A 22472-nucleotide genomic window follows, 5' to 3' on the forward strand; every position below is an offset into this window, starting at 1 on the left:
TTATATACCACTTAATAGTGCTTTTATAGCCCTCTCTGAGCAATTTACAGAGTTAGCATATTGCACCCCCTCAACAATTTGGGTCCTCATTTTGCTAACCTTAGAAGGATGGAAGGTTGAGTCAACATTGGGCCGGTGAGATTTGAACTGCTGAACTGCAGCTAGCAGTCAGCTGAAGTAGCCTGCAGGACTGCACTCTAACCACTGCACCACTTCAGCTCTTAAGTACACTGCTGATACACATCTGATAGTCTTTTTTTACAGGCAAATTTTGTCTATCTTTGTCATATTTAAGTTGAATGCATGTACACAAATAACCAAATCCCAATAAATCACCAACCTAAATTGTTCCCAGCTTTCACATTTACACATCATTAGCACTATTTGTGTGAAATAGAATAGTATATGCACAATCCATCTTATCTACCTACAAAATGAAATACTGGAGACAACTTTTTAAAAAAAACAGTAATGTAGGTATACTGTTACAAGCAGTATACAGGTATGTCTTTTATCTGCCCATATGGATACATATAACTATCCTCTCACACTCCGTTTTTTATCAACCCAACTGTAGGTAGCAACAAGGTTGTGATTCATATCTGTTGCTCAATAGGCTGAGGTAGGCTACATAAAGCAGCCTAACCACTTTGTTCAGAATATTTAAACTGATGTCTCTTAAAACCAGGTATTTTGTTCTGATCACATTGTTATTCAGCTCAAAGCATTCAAAATCATGTTTTAAAGATGGAACATTTCAGACTTAAAAATTTTGCATATTTCTGACCAAAACAATATATGATGGATCAATCTTGAAATATAATTTGTTTTTTTTAAAAAAAATTTAAATTTATTTTTAATAAATTTTATTTATTTATCACTCTTGTAGATGCTAACATAAAGTTTCTATACAGAAAAAAAAATAGCTTTGGCCCTCACAGTTCCCCAAATTATCATTAACCATGATGTGAGTTCACCAACATTTAAAGGTTTCCTATCTCCCAATTAAATGCTAGATCTTTTTTTACCATTAGCTCACTAGTCCATCTATGCAGTATTATGCCTACAATATGACAGACAAGTCTTTTCTAGTTTAAAAAGTAAAAACTTCCTACCTAGGAAAATAAATTGGAAGATTTTCTAGTAAATTATACTGCTATGGTATTTGCCTTATTCAGAGTTACTGAAAAATTATAGCTATTTAGAACAAGTTCTTGAAAGTTACTTTAGCACAGTATATCACAGAGTGAAATTCCACTCTGACAATAATCTTGAAAGATGTATGGATCCTAAATTAAATCATTTCCCTAATCTAGTGCTGATGGAGTGTGCAATTTTTCTGGATTTGTATTTCTGGAATTTACAAGGGCAAATTATGAATGGACTCAAGCAATAAAGGAAGTTCTGGAACAATGTAGAAAGCACAAATAAATAATTCCAAGGAAGGAATATTTTTATACACAAGTTTTTTTTGTTTCATTGCATGTTATTTTCCTTGTTGAGATGTAAATAGAAAACAACATTTTTCTTCTTGAATAAAGATATACATTTCATTGCCCAGAGGTGCTCCACTCAAAAATATTTTATATGAATCCACCTAAATATATGTAGGTGGATTTTACAACCCTTTGGTGTTTAAAAAAGTTTGAATTTATATTTTTTAATATTTTTGATGTAGTATTTTAATTTTAAATATACTGATGTTAAAAAATATCCCTTCATTTCTAGGGAACATGACAGTCAATTTAAGAGAATTTGGAGATAACAGGAAATAATTGGGAGGGTCCAGGTTTCCACAGGGAATTCAAAAACAAGCAAGCTCCCCTTGTACTGTATATTCATCATGACATTTCATTCATGCATAAAAGGGGCAGAGCCTGCTCTGTTCGGTTACAATTCTGTTCGGTTATAATGAAATTGGATTCTCTGGAAGACACTGGGGAGGGTAAGAAAAATTACATAAAGTCTGAATATTTTCAATACTCAGTCCTTCTATTTTTGCACCATGTAATATGAATAATATCTACCCATGCCTATTACTTATTTTGAGCAACATGGTGATACAAATTGATAATAATAACTATCAGTCAACACAAGAGAGATATAGAATGTATAGAATGAGTCAAAATAACCTTACAAAGATTTTGATACATTCTCAATCTCTTTTTAATAACATACTAGACAATTACCTGTCACGTCATTGTTTCAAAGAAATTGCTTTACCTACACCAGGGGCGTCAAACTCGATTTCATTGAGGGCCACATCAGGGTTGTATTTGACCTCGTGGGGGGGCAGAGTGGTGTGACCAGTTCAACGTCATTTGTGTCCGGGGCTCCTATGGTGACCCAAGTGCTCTGCTAGCAAAAATGGGCACCCAAGCTCTATTTTTGCTGGCAGAGGCACCGTGGACTGGTCCTTTGCTGTTTCCAGATCTAAGCACTCCGCAGGCCAGATCCAGCCCCCAGGCCTTGAAGTTGACACCCCTGACCTGCACTGACTGACCATAGGAGGGAAAAATGTAGAAAAAGCAGGAGCAACATTCAACTTCCTGGAAGCCACTTATGGGAATGACTTTGGACCTTCCTGCTGCTTCCCCATTTGCAGGAAAAGTCACACATTGCTATAATGTGGTTCACTGTGATATAACTGGGCACTTGAGCACCCAGATAGCAATCATGTAATCATAGTAATGCAGCAATGGCTGCAATTTCATGAACTAGTGGAATGAACAATTCTGGGAAGCATGACTCTGCCTCTGTAGAATATTGATTTATGCAATCTTAGTTCCTTTTGCAAAACATTGTACCACTGAAACAAAGAAACCAAGTTACTTACCATCTGCTTATGGCTTGGGAAGAATGTTTGTTCTACAAGAGGGAACTTCTCAGGACCCAATGAGCTGACAATCTTAATTAGTTGAGAGAACTAGGAAGAAGGAAGGAAGGAAGGAAGGAAGGAAGGAAGGAAGGAAGGAAGGAAGGAAGGAAGGAAGGAAGGAAGGAAAAAGAAGAGCAATCACTTGGGAGCAATATTGCAAAGTGGACAAACATCAAATACAAATGCACACGAAGTGTTGTGTCTCTGATACCTCATGTTTCATCCAAAATATTTGTCAATGTATGATTGTTGCCAATCATACCTTCTGAAACTATACAATAATAATAATGCATGCTGAAAATCCTTTTGGTTACATGAATGCGCGTACAAAACACAATCTTAAAATTATGTCAGGTTTTGACTTTAAACAAGCAAACATCTACCATTCCTCTTCTGTTTATGCAAATGATATGATTGCTATTTCTCCAATCCCAGTCTAAAATCTCTACTACCATGATATTTGCCTTTGAGTTGTCGGTCTGAGAGTGCTGGCAAGTGTATAGGCGCTTACTTCAAATCGGCCTCCGGTTGCAAGTACATAATGAGAAGAAATTAATTATATTTTGGATGATATTTTGCATGGACCTTTATCCTTGCTGGAAAACTTAAGTGCTCATCCTCTATGTACCTAAAGCGATGTAGAAATGATACAGCAAGATCTCTTAAAATTTAAAGTGATCTTTTAGGAATGGCACGTGTCATTTCAGAGAAGTTTTGTGTGTGTGAGTCTTCAAATCAGTGTTTATTTCTGAAGATTGCCTGAACAGGTCCTTGCAGTTTTCTTGGCAATATTTCCAAAGAGGTTTTCCACTGCTTCCTTTTTTAGTGCAGAGGGTGAGTGACTGGCCCTTCCCACAACTAACTCAAATATCTGATTACAAAACAAAACCAAAAATCCTGTTTTATCTATTTTAATAAAACAGCATATGTCAAAGCAAGTCCCACCCCCCAATGAAAGTCTATATTCACATATATTAGCGAATATGCAGTTCTGTAGCTTATTTTTTCTGAATAAAGGGGAAATTAGTAGTTAAAATAGTTCAGATTTCTGCATGACTGCTCATTCCAGTAATGGTATTCTATCTAGTCTCTTCACTATTGGTTCAGTAGTAGGAGTGCATGCACATCTGGGCATGCACAGAAGGTCTGTGATGATGTCAGGCTGGGAGGAGCCTCGTGCTGCCGCCACTACCAGTTCACCTGAACCGGTGCGAACCGGCAGCATACCACCTCTGGCTCATTCATAGGAACACATTTTTATAAATGATAATACCTTCAATATGTATTATATCAATCCTATCTACATTAATAATATGCCACAAGAGGGTGACAGCTCGATATGAAATATGTTTCACGGTAATGATCTATATAATATGTTTATTGTTTTATTGGAAGTACAACAAAGAATTCAATATTTTATAGATAATATTTTTATCCTAAATAGAATAAGATAAAGGAAAATAAACAGAACTTATTGCATAGAGCAGGAATGGCAACCTACTACAGTATAGAAGGGGTTTTATTCTGTTTGGTTTTTTCAGCAAGGCTATATAATTAGGAGAAATGACACGATATCTAGAAGTTTGGTGATTAATGTATAGATACAGGCCTTGAATAAAATATTCAACTAGCAATAGCAATAGCATTAGCAGATTTTTATATACCGCTTCATAGGGCTTTCAGCCCTCTCTAAGCGGTTTACAGAGTCAGCATATTGCCCCCAACAACAATCCGGGTCCTCATTTTACCCACCTCGGAAGGATGGAAGGCTGAGTCAACCCTGAGCCAGTGAGATTTGAACCGCTGAACTGCTGATCTAGCAGTCAGCTGAAGTCGCCTGCAGTACAGCACTCTACCCACTGCGCCACCACGGCTCTTCGAACTAGAATTGTGTCTTCAATTTTCAGGACATTGAAACGTTCTTAAATTCCATGTAAATTAAAAATTTACACAGGAAGGTTTTAGTGATCATTGCTATATTTCTGACATAGAAACACTGGCACTAATTTGTACACATTTCTCAATTTGTTTAAAATATATAGAGAAAGAAAGAGTGTTCAATCTGGATGAGTGGAACAAGCAATTGCACATGATCTCAAATATGCCAAGGCCATCTATAAAAAAAGTGGGCAAGATAAGGATATAAAAGAACAGTGCCAGTACAAAATTGAATTTGATTAGTTAAATTAATGGAATAAAAAATTAAATTAAATAATTAAATTAAATAATTAAATTAAATTAAATTAAATTAAATTAAATTAGTTACAGATTGGCTCTGTATATATGGCCCAGCATAAAACTGAATAATACAAGTAAAAGTAATAAAATAGCAATAGCATTTAGACTTATATACTGTTTCGCAGTGCTTTATAATCCTCTGTAAACAGTTTACAGAGTCAGCATATTTCCCCCAACAATCTGGCTCCTAATTTTACCGAAAGATGGAAGGCTAAATCAACCTCGAGCCGGTCAGGATTGAACTGCCAAACTGCTGGCAATTGGCAGTCAGCAGAATTAGCCTGCAATACTGCATTCTAACCACTGCACCACTACTCAGGTCTTGAACCCAAGGAACTTTCAGAGCCTCTGAAAGTCTTGTTCCTCAATGGCCCTTATATATGACATACAACCTATGGTCACAGGATTGCCACTTATGTGCTTTGCAATTGGCTTGCAACAAGCAGAATCAACAGAGAAGGCAGAAGTAAAATCATAAATCTTGGACATTTGATGTTTTGCTTAACAACCACAGTGATTTGTTTAACAACCAAAGGGGTAGAGTGAGGTTGTCAGTACAACTTGGTCAGGTGATGTTCAACTCAGTGATTGTGGTGCTTAGACTCTCTTGAATGATTTAGAGAGACCCATCAAAACAGAGTGAAGAGCAGGAGGAATAAATACAGATATATGTGTCCTAATCCTACCTCTTAAAAAAAACCACTCTTCACACATACAAAGACCTTTTCTGTGCAAATATAAATTATTTTTTTTAATGAGATTGGCTATAATAGTAGAATATTGAAAGTGTGATTAAGTTGTACTTTCTCCATCTTCTTATACTCCTGTGAATTAGGGAAACATCTGCCTGGGCCTCTTCTGCATATTTTCTGTCCTTGTGGATTTACAATATGTTTTACCCTTTGTTGCTTTAGTAACAGAGCTTGCATATCTTCCTCAAGGTCATCTTCCTCTCTCTCCATAGACTTTAGGCAATGCCACTCTACAAATTTTATATTTTTACTTTAGCTACTATCCTTTCTTTGACAAGGTATTTGAACGCTATGTTTCCAATAAAATGAATTTGTGCAGAAATAATTTAACTATTTAGTATTTTCTATAGTTCTTAAACTATTATGATGATAGTTCTTTAGTTGGTTTCGTTAGTAAAAAAAAGAAGCAACCTGAGATAGGGTGGTGGTGATGATAGCAGTTTAGACTTTCCCAGAATAGAAAAAAGAACATCAAAACAGAGTTTTCCAAAGAAGCAGAACAAAACAAATATATTAAACTATATTTTTGTCTTAATTCCCAGCTATACATTATTCCCTTTCAGGATAGACAATGTTATTAAAGATGCAGAAAGGGATTTTCTAGGCTTGATGAAATGAGGCATTTTGTGCTGAGATGGATTAAACAGCTGAGGAATTGTTTTGTTTGGGGAAGTAAAACAGTTGTATTATTTACTGAAATCTTCAGTAGGGGTAAAGATAAAGAATTTGATTTAAGTTTTTTAAAAAATATTTTGCACTAAACATTGGCTTTCAAATTCCTTTGTTTACATATATACCAAAATAACTCCCTTTTTATTTCATGTGAGGATATTTAAAAATATCACCTACCACCCAGGGTTTGCTGCAGAAATTGTAGATAGAGAAAAGGGAATTGACACTATGGACCCCACCATATTGCAGGCCAATGATAAGGCTGCGAAAGTCTTCTCCTAAGGCCATGCTGTAAGCATGCTGACGGATGAGAACAAAATCAGGCTTGAAAGATCTAGGAGAAAAAAAACACACCAAATAATACGTTTACAGTAATAATCCAATTCCAATCTGTTTTTTCCCCCTGATTCTTCCTCTTCTTAAACTAGGTGACAATTTCTCAAATTTCAAACTAAGTACTCATTACAGCATTAATTTATATTAAAGCATCATCTAAACTTTCATTGCCTACAGCAACAGGTTTTAAAACTTTGAATACATTTCTTATATATAATCCACTAGCACTCATGCCAAACTAAAATGTTCTGCGATAAGATCTAAATATATTATTTCAGTATTAAAAAGTCAACCACAAGTTGTTCTCTAAGAATTTTGGATAGACTCCATAAGATTTTTTCCAATAGTCTATACAGATGAAAAAAGACAGTTTCTGAATCTTTGGGGTAAAAATGATCATATAAATAATATTATATGCTCAGGAGCAAAAAAAGAGAATTGACTTTTGAGTCTATCACCTTTATATCCAAGTAGGTGAGGCATCTCTAGAAGGGTCTTCAACTGATTTTTCTCATTTTTTAATTTCCTTTCCTTGAAAATGTATACATTTTAAATGTATTTTTTTTTCTGAATGCTTCTACAATTTCAGCTATTCCTTATTCAGAGATTACTTTCAACAAGGCGGAGATAGCATTTAATTTGGTTGGGTTTATATTAAAGGGCTTTTAATTTAAATTTTAGGCACATTTTTTCATGGTAAGAAACCTATGGAATCATAGAGAGTGGTGTTGTCATCTTATTAATCAACTTTATGTTACAGAGAAAAATGTAATTGTAGTCTATTTTAACCCTGTACTCCATGAACGTATCTAAAATTAGTGCCACTTTATATGCCACTTTGATATTCTAAAGGAAAGGAAGCAGTTAACTTAATAGGTAACTAACAAGCCATTATAACCTTGGTAATTTTATAAAAGCAAGACTTGCCACATATCCTATCTGGCCTATGAGGTGTTTTTATAAGTCTGGTTCATCTCCCCTGTCTAGACAGAGCACAGAAATAACATACAGGAATTTCATTTGGCTTATTGCTCATTGGAAATTGGCCCAAATTTGCCAAATTCTCCATAATAAGGGAAGTAAAATGAGAATAAAATAAATAAAGGAGGAAGACCATTTTACACAATCAAAACAGATTTCTGCTCTCAAGGAATCCACATTTGTCTATTATAGTTAAAGACTGGTTTGTCTTAGCTGAGATTTTTGAGTGACAAGAAGTGCTGCATTTGAATTAGATTATTTTCTTAAATAGTGATTATTGGATTATTCTCCAACAAGAATAAACAATTAGGTGCAAAATTGCGACAATGTATAAATTGCTGTGGCATTCTTGGCCTTCTCAAACAAAGTTGAGGGGGGAAAAACGGTGACCGCAGCTACCTGAGGAGATCATACAGCTTTTCTGTTTTTCCTCACAGCATGATATTCATAATGATATTTGAGAAAAGGCTTAAAATGTATGTGAAGAAACGAAAACACAGAAAAAACTTTTTAAGCAAAATATTTCTTAAGGTAAAGCAACAGACCAGTTTCAAAAGATGGCGTTTATTTAGAATTAAGAATCCTTTCCCTTGACTGGACTCCCTAAATGTATAAAGGACAGCTCCCAAATATCCCGAAGTCTTCTACCCTTGTCTTAGCCAATATGCATTTAAATTAATTTTCAGGGTCAATTCAAGAAATTGTTTGTTGTCTTTAGATTTACAACATTTAGGATCGGAAAAATAAAATAATATCCCTTCCTTATGTCCTTACTAATATAAACAACCTTCTAAAGTGTACCACACTAGGACTTGAAGGCAAGTATTTTAAGTAGCAGAATAACAGAGTTGGAAGGGACCTTGGAGGTCTTCTAGTCCAACCCCCTGCTATACCATTTCAGACAAATGGTTGTTCAATTTCTTCTTTAAAACCTCCAGTGTTGGAGTATCCACAACTTCTGTAGGCAAGTCATGGTTAATTGTTCTCACTGTCAGGAAATTTCTCCGTAGTTGTAGGTAGCTTTTCTCCTTATTAGTTTCCACCCATTGGAAACTTGTCGTGCAGTGCCCAAATTATGAAGTACTACCAAGCAGTTTAGCCCATTCTCTATCTTAAGGCAATTAACAAATACTTTGCTGCTAGTGCTTTATTTATGTATTTTCTATGGAATTATGTCATTGCTTTCTATTTTAATCCTTTCCCACCTTAGATTTGATGAACATAATAATGCCAAATGGAATGATAACAAAAATGAAGCATAAAAAACTTCTATAATTAAGAAATTATAATTAAACTAGTATGATGGTAGGGAGAAAATGTACATTCTGGGATTGTGTGGGGTGTGGGAAAATAACAAAATATGCATCAAAATGCAAAATCTCTCCTTTATATATTTTTGAAAGATATTGTGATGCAAGAACTTTGAACCTTGCTCTGTTATGTAATTTTAGTCATTTTAGTGTCATGGTGGTTAGGAACGGATGACTATATAGTACAGGTCCTGTATGAAAATATATTATGTTCATTTCATGACAGAATAAATAGCAAGTGAATGAAAAAAGAGAAGATATAAAAGTTACCTGAAGAGTAAAAAAAGGAATGTGTAGAATTAAGACATAGAATAAATAAGTAAAAATGGTGGTGTAAAAGGAAAACATATGAGGAAAGGATATCGTATAATGTGTACACAGAAAGTAAAACATAACTGAAAGAATATAATCAAAAATAGCAAGGGACATAAATGTAATCCTGCAAAGACTAAAAGAGGCATCCAAATGCAGTATGATTTTGACGATGGAAATTAAAAACTGAAAGTGGTTGAAAAGAACTAAAAAAAGATCTTCCACTGAATGAAGAAAACTAAAAATAAAAGTGATGACATGATTCTGAAAGAAACTAAAGTGAGGGAATACTGGAATGGGAATTTCAGAGAGTTGTATTTAAATAATGATATGTTGATAAGTAGAATTCAAATAAATGCTACAGTTGTTAACATCCAAGAAAAATAGATGTGAGTATTTTGAAAAATCGCAGAGCAACACATATGGCTGAAGGAATCTTAAAATATAGAGTGACTGTGAAACTTGTTTGACAAGACTAGGAAGACTGTATCTGTCCCTAACATCTGGGAAAATGCTATTTTTTTCTTATACAAATGGCAAATTGGCAAAAGCAAATATAAAACTACCATGGAATTAGTTTATTAAGCATGTTTGATAGAGTTCTGATTAATAGGATATAAAAACAAGAAGAAACCAATAAAACAAGAACAAGAAGGTGATGCGGAAATCTTTGCAGTAAATAGCACAAAAATGCCGTAGTTACAGCTAATCTGGAATTCTAGTGCAACAGGTCACAACCCTGGCAAGATCCCCAATTAGGCTGACAACAAGAATCAATGGGGACAAGTCAGTTTTAATTAAAGAATGAATATGATTATATCAAGGAAACAGAACAACCTCTGCCCCCTCCATTGTACTGACAGACAAGTGATTGATACTCAATAACTAGGATAAAGAATAAATGTTGTTAGGCAAAAGGGTTGAAATTCAGACATGTAGCATCAAACTATTCTATCCTGCTACTAGCATTCTCATAACTGTAATTTGCTCCTTACTAGCTGGCTTTACTTTCTCAGTCTGACTCAGTTCTCCCATTTAAGCAGCCATACCTTCAGAATAATAATTACTCTTATATTTAATCTATTTTCTCTTGAAGATCCACAGAATCCCTCAAAGGTTTCTTCAGATTAATTATCATCCCAAGTAATTGATTCTTCTGAATACATTATAATAAATGTATTCATAATTTATTTTATCACAATTTAGCTAACATGATCTGGAAACCTTTCAAACCAACACATAAAGAAAGTCAGTCTGTGACTAAATAGAATTCTTTGACCAAAATGTTACCTTCAAAACTCTTTTACGCCTCAGGTTTATTAAACCTGTGGCCTGATTTTAAAACACTAATTAAATTTCAATTTGCACATCTGACTTATGTTTAGTCCAGTATTTCAAATATTTGGTATGGATACCTTTTATAGGAAGGCTGTAAAGGTTTTCTGGCATTCATACAGGTCACCTCTAGACCATCATAGGTACTTTTTTAGTTTACTCTCCTTTGGGCTCTGTTTTTTTTTTCTTGCAATGAGTGTCATCTGAAGAAATGTCTTTTAAGCTGTCACTTGAAATAGAATGCTGACATCAAAGAGATTCACCTGAAAGCAACACGAATCTCTTTCCAGTGACAGTTCAAGGCTACTGACCAGGAGTGAAATGCTAACTGTTTGCACTGGTTCACGCAAACTGGTAGGGATGATTGTTGTTGGTTCTGTGAACTGGTAGTAAAAAAAAAAGCTTCCGAGGATCACGTGGCTTAGCTATGCTCTGCGTGATTGTCAGAAGCTTTCCCCCCACTTTTTAAAGCATTTCCCCCTGCTTTTTAAAGCATTTTTCCCCTGCCTATTTGCCCGAATGGGCAGGAAAAAAATGCTTTAAAAAGCAGAAAAAAAAGCTTCCGACGATCATGCGGCTTACAGCTAAGCCATGAAATCCTTGGAAGCTCCCCCCACCCCTGCTTTTTAAAGCATTTTTTCCTGCCGGTTCTGGCTAATACAGTGATGGCGAACCTATGACACGCGTGTCAGTGCTGACACGCGTAGCCATTTGGGGTGACACGCACAGGATTTCATGCGATTCATCCTCGGCTCCTGCACGGCCGCCAAGGATGAAAGAATCTGTGCTGGAGGAACGGGGGGGGGGGAACGTGTGATCTCCCCCGCCTACACTCACTTACTGTATCGCCGCCGCCCCTTTCTGAGCGCAGGGGCTGCTGGTAAGGCGTGCGTGCCGTGCGCACACACGTCATCAGTGCGGCGAGGGAGGACCCGCAGGAGAGGAGCGCGGGAACAGTGTGCGCCTCTCTCCAGTCAGGCCGGCACAGAGAGTCTACTCCTGGGACTGTCGGTTACGACCGCACCACAGCAGGGAACAGTGGAGTGCCAACGGGAACTGTGAGCGCCATTAGCAGCAACTATAAATTGCGCAAAATTATGTTTTTGTCGAAGTGACACACAACGCGAGTTATGCTTGATTTTTTGCCGATTTTTGACACACCACGCCAAAAAGGTTGCCCATCACTGGGCTAATAGATAGTAAAAATGCTTGAAAAATTTAAAAAAGTTGGTCACACCCACCCAATCATATGACACCCACCAAGCCACGCCCACCAAGCCATGCCCAGAGAACCAGTGGCAAAACCTTTTACATTTCACCACTGATACTGACCTTTTACCATGGTTACCCACTCGTTTTGTTTTAAATCTTATGTTTTATTGCTCCTTATTGGATAGATTTTATTGCCCCTCTATGCTGTATAGCTGATTTTCTTTCTAGGTAAAGGCGTGTCTGTGTGTGTTTATTCTTACAAAAAAAAAAACATGATACAGGACAATACTTTAAGAAGCAGAACCTTGGACTGGTCAACTTGATTGTATTTATGACATCTATTTATTACCACTATCTGTTCAGATTTAGAAACCCTTATACTGATGGTTCTGTACTTTCTACTGATTTGGGGCAAATTTTCATTTGGTTGGAATTGTGGATTGGAGGATATTTGTATGCGCAGCAAGAGGTCAGGGATAAAGCACTGGATAATCCATGGAGAATAATGTGAATAGTATGACAAAGGCATGAGAAATTAGAGAACGGAGAAGGAGAAATAAGGAGTCTTTCTAAAGGGTTCGTTAGAAATATGCTTTCATACTAACTCTGCCAAACATCTCCCCTATCTACCTTCACCCATGTCTAAAGTCTACCATGTTACTTCAAGACAGAAGTGTTGAATGCCCCAGGGGCTAAATCATCACTGTTTAGACCAAATGCTGAATGCAGTTATCTGCCAAATCAAACTTCTTTCATGGAGACAAAGGAAAGGAAGGAACTGATTACAGAGTTTCAAGGTCAGGTCCCTGAACCCCAAAATTGGAACCTGTGTCCTGGAAGTTACAACCAAAAGAAGGATTTTTTAAAAAAATGAGCAGTAGGGAGAAATACAGACAGATACTTTGGATTACGTCTGGAGCACTATGAATAAAAGTGTTAGTGCTTCAAATTGGGCTTTGGCTTATAAGATATTAACAGGAACAGAAGAAAAGGCGATAAAAAATTGTACAGTTACTTACTGCGGATTAAATTAGAAGAACAACAAGAAAAAGAAACAATGATAGTATAGGCAAAGAACTTTGGGCATGTGATAGAGTTAGATAAGTGGCAGCAATTGTGGGAAAGAAATTATAAACTAACAATGTCAACTGCATATAAGGAGAATTTGTATAAAATGTCTTATAGATATATGTCACCTGAAAGATTGGCAAAAATGTTTAAAGACAAATCAACTAAATGTTGGAAATGTCACCAGACACCGGGGTCGTATTATCATATGAGGTGGACATGTGCGGAAGCAAAAAAATATTGGGCAAAAATCCAAATGTGGTTGGAAGAGATGATGCAGCAACATATTGATTTAAAACCTGAACTGTTCTTGTTGGGTATCTTATCAGAAAAAGATAGTAAAGAAAATGTATATTTGATTATTCATGTAATAATTGCAGCTAGAATTGTATTTGCACAAAATTGGAAAGGTGAAGAGAACCCCATAGATGAAAACATGATTAAAAAAAATATTAGAATGTGCAGAAATGAATAGATTAACACTTGCAATTAAAGGAAAGGAAGAATCTATTATAATCTATGGGAGCTCTTTTATCAATGGTTAGAGAATAAATATGAAAATAATATATAAAGTTAAATAAATTAAGAAGAGAAATATTATAATAATAGATATGTGAAGTTTTAAGTACTGGTATTAAAATAAGAATATATATATTCATATATTAAAGCATATATATATATGTTTTAACTATTATGACACAAAAATGTACTCAGATCACACACTGTTTAATGAATGATGAAATGTTTGTATTAAAAGAAAAAAAGGCTTTGGCTTGAATAGGGAATCTATGAAGAGTGTTGGAGTGTAATGAGATGTGAGAGAACAGGAAGGTTCAGACAATCTGTAAGACTGGATTAACTTCAGAGATTGTAAAAAGATATTGGGATGACACAACTAAAGCACTCATTGAAACAGCCATGGTATTCTCCCTGAGAAAATTCTGTATCTTGAAAATATTTGTCAAATTGAAATTAGCAATCTCACTTAAAATAAATACATGGGTCTTAACACAACCAATCATTAAGATTATGAGGCAGTGAGAGAGGAAAATGTGGAAAACAGGAAGCCCTAGAAACAAATGGGGAAGACACAATAGAGAATGGAAGATGATCAGACTGAAACATTACACTGTCCTTCTTATTCATAATTTAAACTGGAACAGTGGGAAAACATGCAAGAGGAAACTCCAATAAATCATTTTGTTATGATGACCATGTGCCATCATTGGCATAATATTAATACTGAAAATCTAAGTTCAGGATTTCCTCTAAGTTCTAGGATGGGAGGAAAGTATAGCAATAACTAGCTATGTGGGTGAGCTCTTTGTCTATTTCTTTAATCTGCATATATTTCTCTCATTGTGGTTTCTTAGTACTATCTATGTTCTCAATATACTGTACTATATGATTATCTAATTGGCTATCATGACTGATCAGAATTTCTTAATAACCATTTGTAAGACCTTGAAGTAAAATCCATAGTATAACGACATTTATATCACCAAAGTCAGCAGGATTAGATGGCACAAATCTAGTGACTATGAGGACACAAAAAGAAAGAAAATATGACTAAGAAGAAGAGTACCCAAAGAATTGGAAATCATAGGTGCAACGTGCCGTTTATTTATTTATTTATTCATCAAATGTATATGCTGCCCATCTAGCACTACAAAGTGATGTTAGGAGGCTTTTAGCACACATGAAAATCAACACATGAACATAAATATTGTTTTCAGCTTAGTTGTAATGATGACAGACATAAATGTACAAAACAATTGTTTCATACTCAAGGAGTAAGGAAAATGTGAAGATATCCTCAAATTTAGCTTGACTCTTGGGAATTACATAGACACTACCATGTTGGTTTCTTGGAAACACTAGCGGGTTGCTACTCCAGGATGGTTTTTTAAAAGCTCCTGCTGTATCTACATCTCTTGTGTTTCTTGGTAATTTTCTATCTAAGCAGTAACTAAATCCAACTCTGTTTAGCTTCCAAATCAGGTAATGTAAGCATAATAGTACTTAGCTTTCAAAGAAAGCTGCTTCACTGCTAAGGGATTAGACTTGAGCAGATCAACCGAGAATGCAAAATTAACATCAACAACCAAGGCCTAGACATTGGTCAGTGTGGGGAAAAAAAGGCTTGCTTTAATTCTCTCTTCCCTCAACCTCCTTTTGTTTGATTAAATACCATCAGGTCAGAATCCACTCTTAGCTACCACATAGACAGATTTCCTCCAAGATGATATGTCCTGACATTTTAGTTATATTAGTTACAAATGAAATAAATATGTGACATAATTATATTTCAACAATATTTTCTGGCTTATAACAGCAAGTCACCAGCCTACTTTTCGAATACAAAATACATTTCTTTATATTTTTTTAATTCAAGGATATACACATGTGCTAATCAGCCTTTGGGATTATATGTTGATATGGGATTTCCTACCAGCATAGTTGTGTACTCATTTCTCAAGATCTCAACAAATAAAAGTTTCTGGAAAAAAAACCTCTTTTAACAATCAACAAATCACAAAAATATTTTTTCTACTGCTAAGGTCACAAGTTGTTTGCAATTATCTATTCCTTATTGACAGAACTTGAGAAGCACACATTTTTTTTAAAAAAAAACAAGGACAAAGAAGTTAATTGGAAGGAAACAAAAACTCTATTTGTCACCTGACCACTTTTGTGCCGTTCCTGATGACCTGCATGTCTACCATACAGCCAGCAGTAGAATAGGCAGCCAAGTTGAGTTCTGAAAACTCTGCCTGAAGTGGAAGAATAAAAGAACACAGGGTTACTTGATAACAAAACACACAGAATAGAGTGACCTATTTGCAAAATTCTCTTTCAAATGGAATGTTTGCCTCAAGATTTCCACAGCAGCGGCATGTCTAATTAGTGCTGTTCAGCACTGGAAACACTCAAGAAGTGTTTATAGTCTAATAATAAGTGGATGCTGAATTAGGTTTACTGCAATCATCATCATCATCATCATCATCATCATCATCATCATCATCATCATCATCATCATCATCATCATCATCCCAGACCAAATCCAACAGGAAAATTCTTTAAATAGGACTTCTGTGCCTATTTCAAACATCACATCTAGGTTTATTTTTGAAATCTGGCTTCACTGACCAGCTATAAACTTAACAAAGTTTTGTGCTTGTGGTATTGGCCAAAATTTTCATTATATTTTGAGAGAGAATTCCATTTGAAAACATTGAACAAGTTTAGAGCGTAGTGAATCTGGGCAGCACATTGTATTATATAATCATTCAAAAATAACCTTTTTTCATGCCTGACCATAAGAAACAACATTGCAAAATGACTGCAGGTTAGACTAATTCCAAATAGGTTCCTCCAATTCAGTTGCACTTCAAGAACCTTAATCCACATCCCACAAACCCACCGGATTAGGAAGGGTTGTTTTAGAAACAAATCTATAGTTTACTATATTAATAGTTCAGCAAATTCATTTGAACCTGTGGAATAGACAGGACAAAAGACAGGTTTTTCTCTCGCTAGGCTTGCAGAATGCATGATAATTACACATCATTTAATACATTTGTCTAGCCTGAAGTGTCTTTCAGAACAGTGAAGAAGGATCACCCAATCTGGACTACAAAAAAAGCACATGACACCAATACCCGTGCTTCTTAACCATGTCAATTTAAAATGTGTGGATTTAAACTCCCAGAATCCCTAAATCAGTTAACCTTAGGTTCTGTGTTATTGGGTGGAAAAAGATGGGAGCTTTAAAAAGACCCTTTTTTTCTTTCATAGCAAAAAAGTCAGAAATAAAGCCTGACCTGTTTTATGTCAACAATGTGAGGTTTGGCACATCAGAGACAAAGTAAAACAAAAACAAATTGCAAAATAGCCATTCTGGGAAGATAGAATTTAGGTAGTGGTGACAGTACAGGGAAGAACCTTGCAAATTTCTCCCAGAATATTTTGAAGCAATATTAAATTATTTTCCCACCAGGTTTAATTGTTTGGAGATTTTACTTATAAAACATTTTTCTTTTTTCATCCAAAACAGAGTAGTTTTTCTAATATGAATAACAACTTGTTTTTTCTGAGAAAGATAGCATTTCCACTCAGCAGCAAACAAAAGTATAACATTCTCCAGCATGGTTAGGTAGATGGATGACAGTACACTCTGTACTCTGCCATAACAGAAAAGGCAATTTAATCTGAGGTAATCAAGCTCCAAAGTGTTCCTTTAGATAAATATCTCTTCCTAACTGACACTTGCAAAGCCAGGAGTGAACTAAATGCCTGTGATGCTTCCCCCCCACCTCACTGACCTGTTCCACTCGGATCTCATATTCCCCATTCACCTTCTTTCCTTGAAAATACTTAGGCCTATAGAAAAAAAAAGAGGGGTGGGGGAGAGGGAGAACATGTGTTAAATAAGTTTATCTTGTCCTCATTCATATGTATGTATGTATGTATGTATGTATGTATGTATGTATGTATGTATGTATATGTATATGTATATGTATTAATTGTCACAACCCCTGGTATGCCCAAACATGGGAGGAGGCATACTGCTTCCTTTCTGTGTCTATCGGCTCATCACAAGAGACCATCCATCCATTTTTACTGTTGCCTTTGTTACATTTGTGTTGTATTTGTGATGATTTGTGTAGTCTCCCTTTATTTATTTATCAGCACAAATACAACATACGTATGTATGTATGTATGTATGTATGTATGTATATATATATATACATATATACATACATACATACATACATACATACATACATACATACATACATACATACATACATACATATATATATATATATATATATATATATATATATATATATATATATATAATTGACAAGATTGTTCAGTATTGTTTCCCTGCTTAGGATGATTCAGGCAAGACATATTAAAAAAACCAAAGTCTCTGAAATGTTGATTTAACTGCCTGGTTTAACTTTCTAAAATGGAGGGAAAAGGTTTACCGTATGTTATTATTGCAAGACTGATGTTTATAGTAACCTTATAGTGTGTGTGTGTGTGTGTGTGTGTGTGTGTGTGTGTGTGTGTGTGTATAGTTTATATTTATATACTATAGCATACCATATAGCATAGTAACCATGGGTTCTTTTAGCATCTTAAATAATATAATTTTACTTGATACATGAGCATGGCTAAAGTATAAGGAGACAGGGATCAATGAACTCTATCCTTATGACTCCTTATCTGTAGTGCAAACATGTTGCAGCCAGATTTCTTTTTCTGCTGTTTCCTCATAATGTTGTATTTGTCTTATCTTTAACTGTTGCTTTCCAAGGACTCCATCAGCAAAGATGAGTCTAGCTGAATCCAGAATTTCCAAGGTAAGAAATAAATATTTTTGTCTGGTTCACAGAAAGAGATTATCTTGAGTTTCGTTGTGGTGGAGCAAAATAGCAGAAAGCCACTTGAGAGAATAGAAGAAGAATCTATTATATTGTTTTATACATATATCTAGAACAATAACAGATTGCCCTCACTTTCCTTCTCATCATGAATAGACAAGAATTAGCAACTAACTCTTAGTCCCAGTTCAGTATTGATCTGTCTGCTTTTGCCACTCCAACATCCTTTCTCAATGGTATGTGGACTCATTATCCAAGGTTCATTCCTCTCAAAGCTTGCATGTTGATCTGTGGTTAAGGCTTTATCAGTAAGCCTTTATATTTTCTGTTGGAGCTCATTTGGATCTTTGTCTAGCAGCTTCCTTAGTAGAGGCTGTTTCATATCAATATTTTGGTACTGGAGTCCTAAAAACTCTCTGTTCAGTTCCTTCACAAGCAGATTCTTTCCATCTTGTACTAAGCTTTATTTTTACATATTCTGCTCTCTTCCCTTTACTAGCTGTAGCTTTCATTACCTCTTTCTTTGCAGGAGTTCTCCTCTTGTGATCCTCAATCTACCAGAATAAGCAGTCTTTCTCTAGCTGCCTGCTTTGTTGCAGTGAAAATAGTACAGGGCCTCTTTCAATCTGTTTCTCCCTGGGGGTTGAGAGCTATCTCATTTTGACTCCTTGCCTGCATTCTCCCTGCTGTGGTGATGATATTCATCAATCAGCTTGACTGACACATACTCCAGCATGAACTTGCATTCTAGCAGCAACATGGTTGCTCTACTGTAATTTCCTCTTCCATGTTCTTGAATTACTATATAGATTTTAGCATTAAATTCACATACTTTTGCAATTTTGTTCCATGTAAACTCCTTAGTCATACATTAAGCATTTAAATTAGCCCTCTCAAGCAATTTCTATAGGGAATTCCACATTCCTTCAACTATATTTTGTCTTGTTATATTAATTGGATGCATATTTTCCATAGAGAAATTGAATATAGCTCTTGGTTTGCTATCTCCTCTGCTCTAGCTCTTTCTGTGGTAATAATTTCCACAGACCATCCTCAGAGTGAGACATTTCCATTTTAGAATCCCATTGCTGATAACTTTTACTGGTTAGCTTTATTATATTTGAATGGTAACTTTTGCCAGCTAGTCTATTTCTAAATCAATTTTTATTGTTCCAGCCCTGTAGAATAGCTTCTGTTCTGTTCCATAAGTTTATCAGCAGCTTAAGCTGCAATCCGAACAACAAAAACCTATATTTCATCTATTTTTATTTTATTCAAAAAGTTAAAATAGAAAACATCATTTTTTAAAGATAAAAAGAAAACAAACAAGACATTAAAAAGAAAAAGTGCATTAAAAAACTACTACACATAAACATATTACCTCCCCAATTGAATGCTGATTAATACTGTATGTTACAACAATATTAGTTTTCCATCTCTTGCAAAATAGGCCAAAGAATTTTAAAATACTAAACTACTAATTCCATTTGCAAATGTTTAACCTATCATCTATATACTATTTTAATAATAAAATAATTAACATAAAGAACAACAACAATAATAATAAAAGATAAGATTAAAATTTTAAAAACCTCTGTTAACAAACTATTATTGTAATCAATTTATAGAAAATTTACCATCTTCTTAATTATCCAAAATCATCCCAAGGATTAGCACTGATTATAATTGGTCCTGGATCAAATATCCATGTTTGTTTCTTAATAGCACCTCTTATCAATTGTTGTCTGATTAAATACAAAAAATGCAATCGTCAAAGCCAGTCTATCTTTCCAAAAGAATTCAAATGAAGTTGTTCCCCAGTTAAATGTGGCAAAACTAATCTTCAATCTCCTTTAAGGATAAATCCTTAAAAGAACCCAATTTATCATTTGTCAACTGAGACAGTTTTCTGCTGTTGTATAAGAGTGCAGGCTTGAACTTCAGGGAGGCCTATGGCATTGACTCTGTTATTTCTAAGCCCATATTTCTTCTCAGAGAAGCTACTGCTTTGAAATCACATTCCTTTTGTGGGTTTAATACAGTGGTGGGTTCCGGATCCCATTGCAACTAGTACAGTGCAACAGGACTGGGCATCCACCACATCAACACATATAGCCCCTGTGCACTGCCCGCGACGTTCCAGCTGCTTGACGGAGCTTCGCGCAGGCACTGTAAGGAGCGCGGCTGGGCCTTCCGGAGCACCATACTGGAACAGTACCTGGTGCTCCCAGCAGGCACTGGTACGCCCATACTGGGGCGTACCAGTCGTAACCCACCACTGGTTTAATATATTTACAGTCACTTACCTCTGAGTTCAGCAGCCATCTTGGGAATGAACCAAAAAAATCCTCCCCCCCCCCCCGATTACTTGTTATTTGTACCCCATTACTTATTGGCAGAGATATTGTCAATTGCAGGATGCTTATTGGTAAGAGATAGTTGCATAAAATGTAATTTAGCATCATTTTATAGGTTACATCATTACAAATTAGAACATTTAAGTTCTTGATTGTACAGGACAGCAGAGAGCTCTTTGTGAGAACTGAGAGAGAAAAGATTATATTATATTGCTGACTTTCTTCATGAAAGTACATGGTATAGAATTAACTCTTTTTGGTCCCGGTGCAGTCTTCATCTGATTGCTGTTCTTCCAACACTCTTTTATAAGCACAAATCTAGGATTCTCTTGATGAAGTGCTAGTCTTGCATTTAAGAGTCAGGGCTAGTATTCTCTAGGAAGGATACTAATCCCGTGTTGCACAAAAAGTTAAACTGGGAAGAAGACCCAGGCTCTTGTGTGCTGCTCTTTCTGTGACCACTATGTGTATATTGCAGATTTTCTGCTGTTTCATCTAATAGAGGATTTTCATGGTCATCCCTTTTAGTTTTCCGGCTCCATGGCAGCCCTAAATTCCTCCTAAATGCTGGCAACTATGAGGAAGCATTACTGTCTTCTTGTAACACAATTTAAAAAAAGAATTTGCTCAAAACAAACACTTATTTGTTCTTTCAGCTTCATCTCATGCCATTCCTTTGTGTCTGCAACAAGTTAACCTGACCATTTTAAAGTATGGGTTTAGCACTCATTTAGGACAGGACTAGGCTTATGTTTAGAAATAACCTGGAGCATCTCCAACCTGTGATTTGTTAGTTGAGTTTCCTGATAAACAGATAAACATATTATTCCAAACATTTGCCTATATTTACTCAACCCACTTTACCCCAAGAGATTCGGTTATTTCTCACTCACCAGCCTCTATACTAAAGCGGATTGGGATACAAATGTTATGCTGGCATTTCTTTTTCTTTTTCTTTTTTGCAGATTCAGGGACTGGTACAGAGTACTTCAACATTGCCATGTGGTTTCATTTATTGTCTTACTGCTTGGAATTGATTGCCTGCAGGAAATGTTTAGCATCTTAAGGAACTTAAGAAGAGTGATCCGGCTGATTATAAACTTGTAAGCAAATCTACATATCCTTCCATTGACAAAGAAGGACAACTGGATTGTTCAATTTGTTTGTTTAAACTTCCTGAATTGAATTGAATTTAAATTAATTTAATTTCCTGAATTGTTTACATATTAAAGAACATTTTGCAATTTAAATCTTTTGTTAGTTCTAGTCTAAAATAACCTCATAGGAGCCATCTAGGCAACATGTATGAAGCATTTATTTTTCTTTTCCCCAGCATTTTTGTTAGGTGAAAAGAAAAGACGGAAAGTTCATTCTCACAAGCTAGCATCTTGTATTAACTTTTGCCATTTGCCCTCATTAAGTTTTATTAAAATGCTAGATTTACAATTATTTGATAGTTCTTACTCATTCATCTTAATAACAGCCCTCTGTTATTTGTAATCTAACCACAATTTTCTTTCAGTATGTTCCTGAGGCTGTAGATAAAATTCTTCAGAACTAATTCTCTTTATTCTTACTCATAATTCATACATTCAGAGTTCAACAAAGACCAGGAATGATAATTT

General features: G+C 35.4%; 1 protein-coding gene across 1 annotated transcript in view; it reads right to left on the bottom strand.

Moving 5' to 3' along the window:
* SYN3 (synapsin III) overlaps window positions 1–22472 on the bottom strand; it is a 197091-nt gene that overhangs the window by 141886 nt on the left and 32733 nt on the right. The window contains exons 3-6 of the mRNA XM_087723116.1: window positions 17420–17477; window positions 15777–15868; window positions 6718–6874; window positions 2837–2926 (exon numbers count right to left, since the gene is read on the bottom strand). Coding sequence (XP_087579242.1) covers window positions 2837–2926; window positions 6718–6874; window positions 15777–15868; window positions 17420–17477 — 397 coding nt within the window. The remainder of the gene's footprint in view (window positions 1–2836; window positions 2927–6717; window positions 6875–15776; window positions 15869–17419; window positions 17478–22472) is intronic.

Source organism: Thamnophis sirtalis, unplaced genomic scaffold (assembly GCF_051295495.1).
Source record: "Thamnophis sirtalis isolate CommonGarterSnake01/CBP01778 unplaced genomic scaffold, rThaSir2_p1.2 scaffold_9, whole genome shotgun sequence".
In the NCBI taxonomy this organism is placed as follows: domain Eukaryota; kingdom Metazoa; phylum Chordata; class Lepidosauria; order Squamata; family Natricidae; genus Thamnophis; species Thamnophis sirtalis.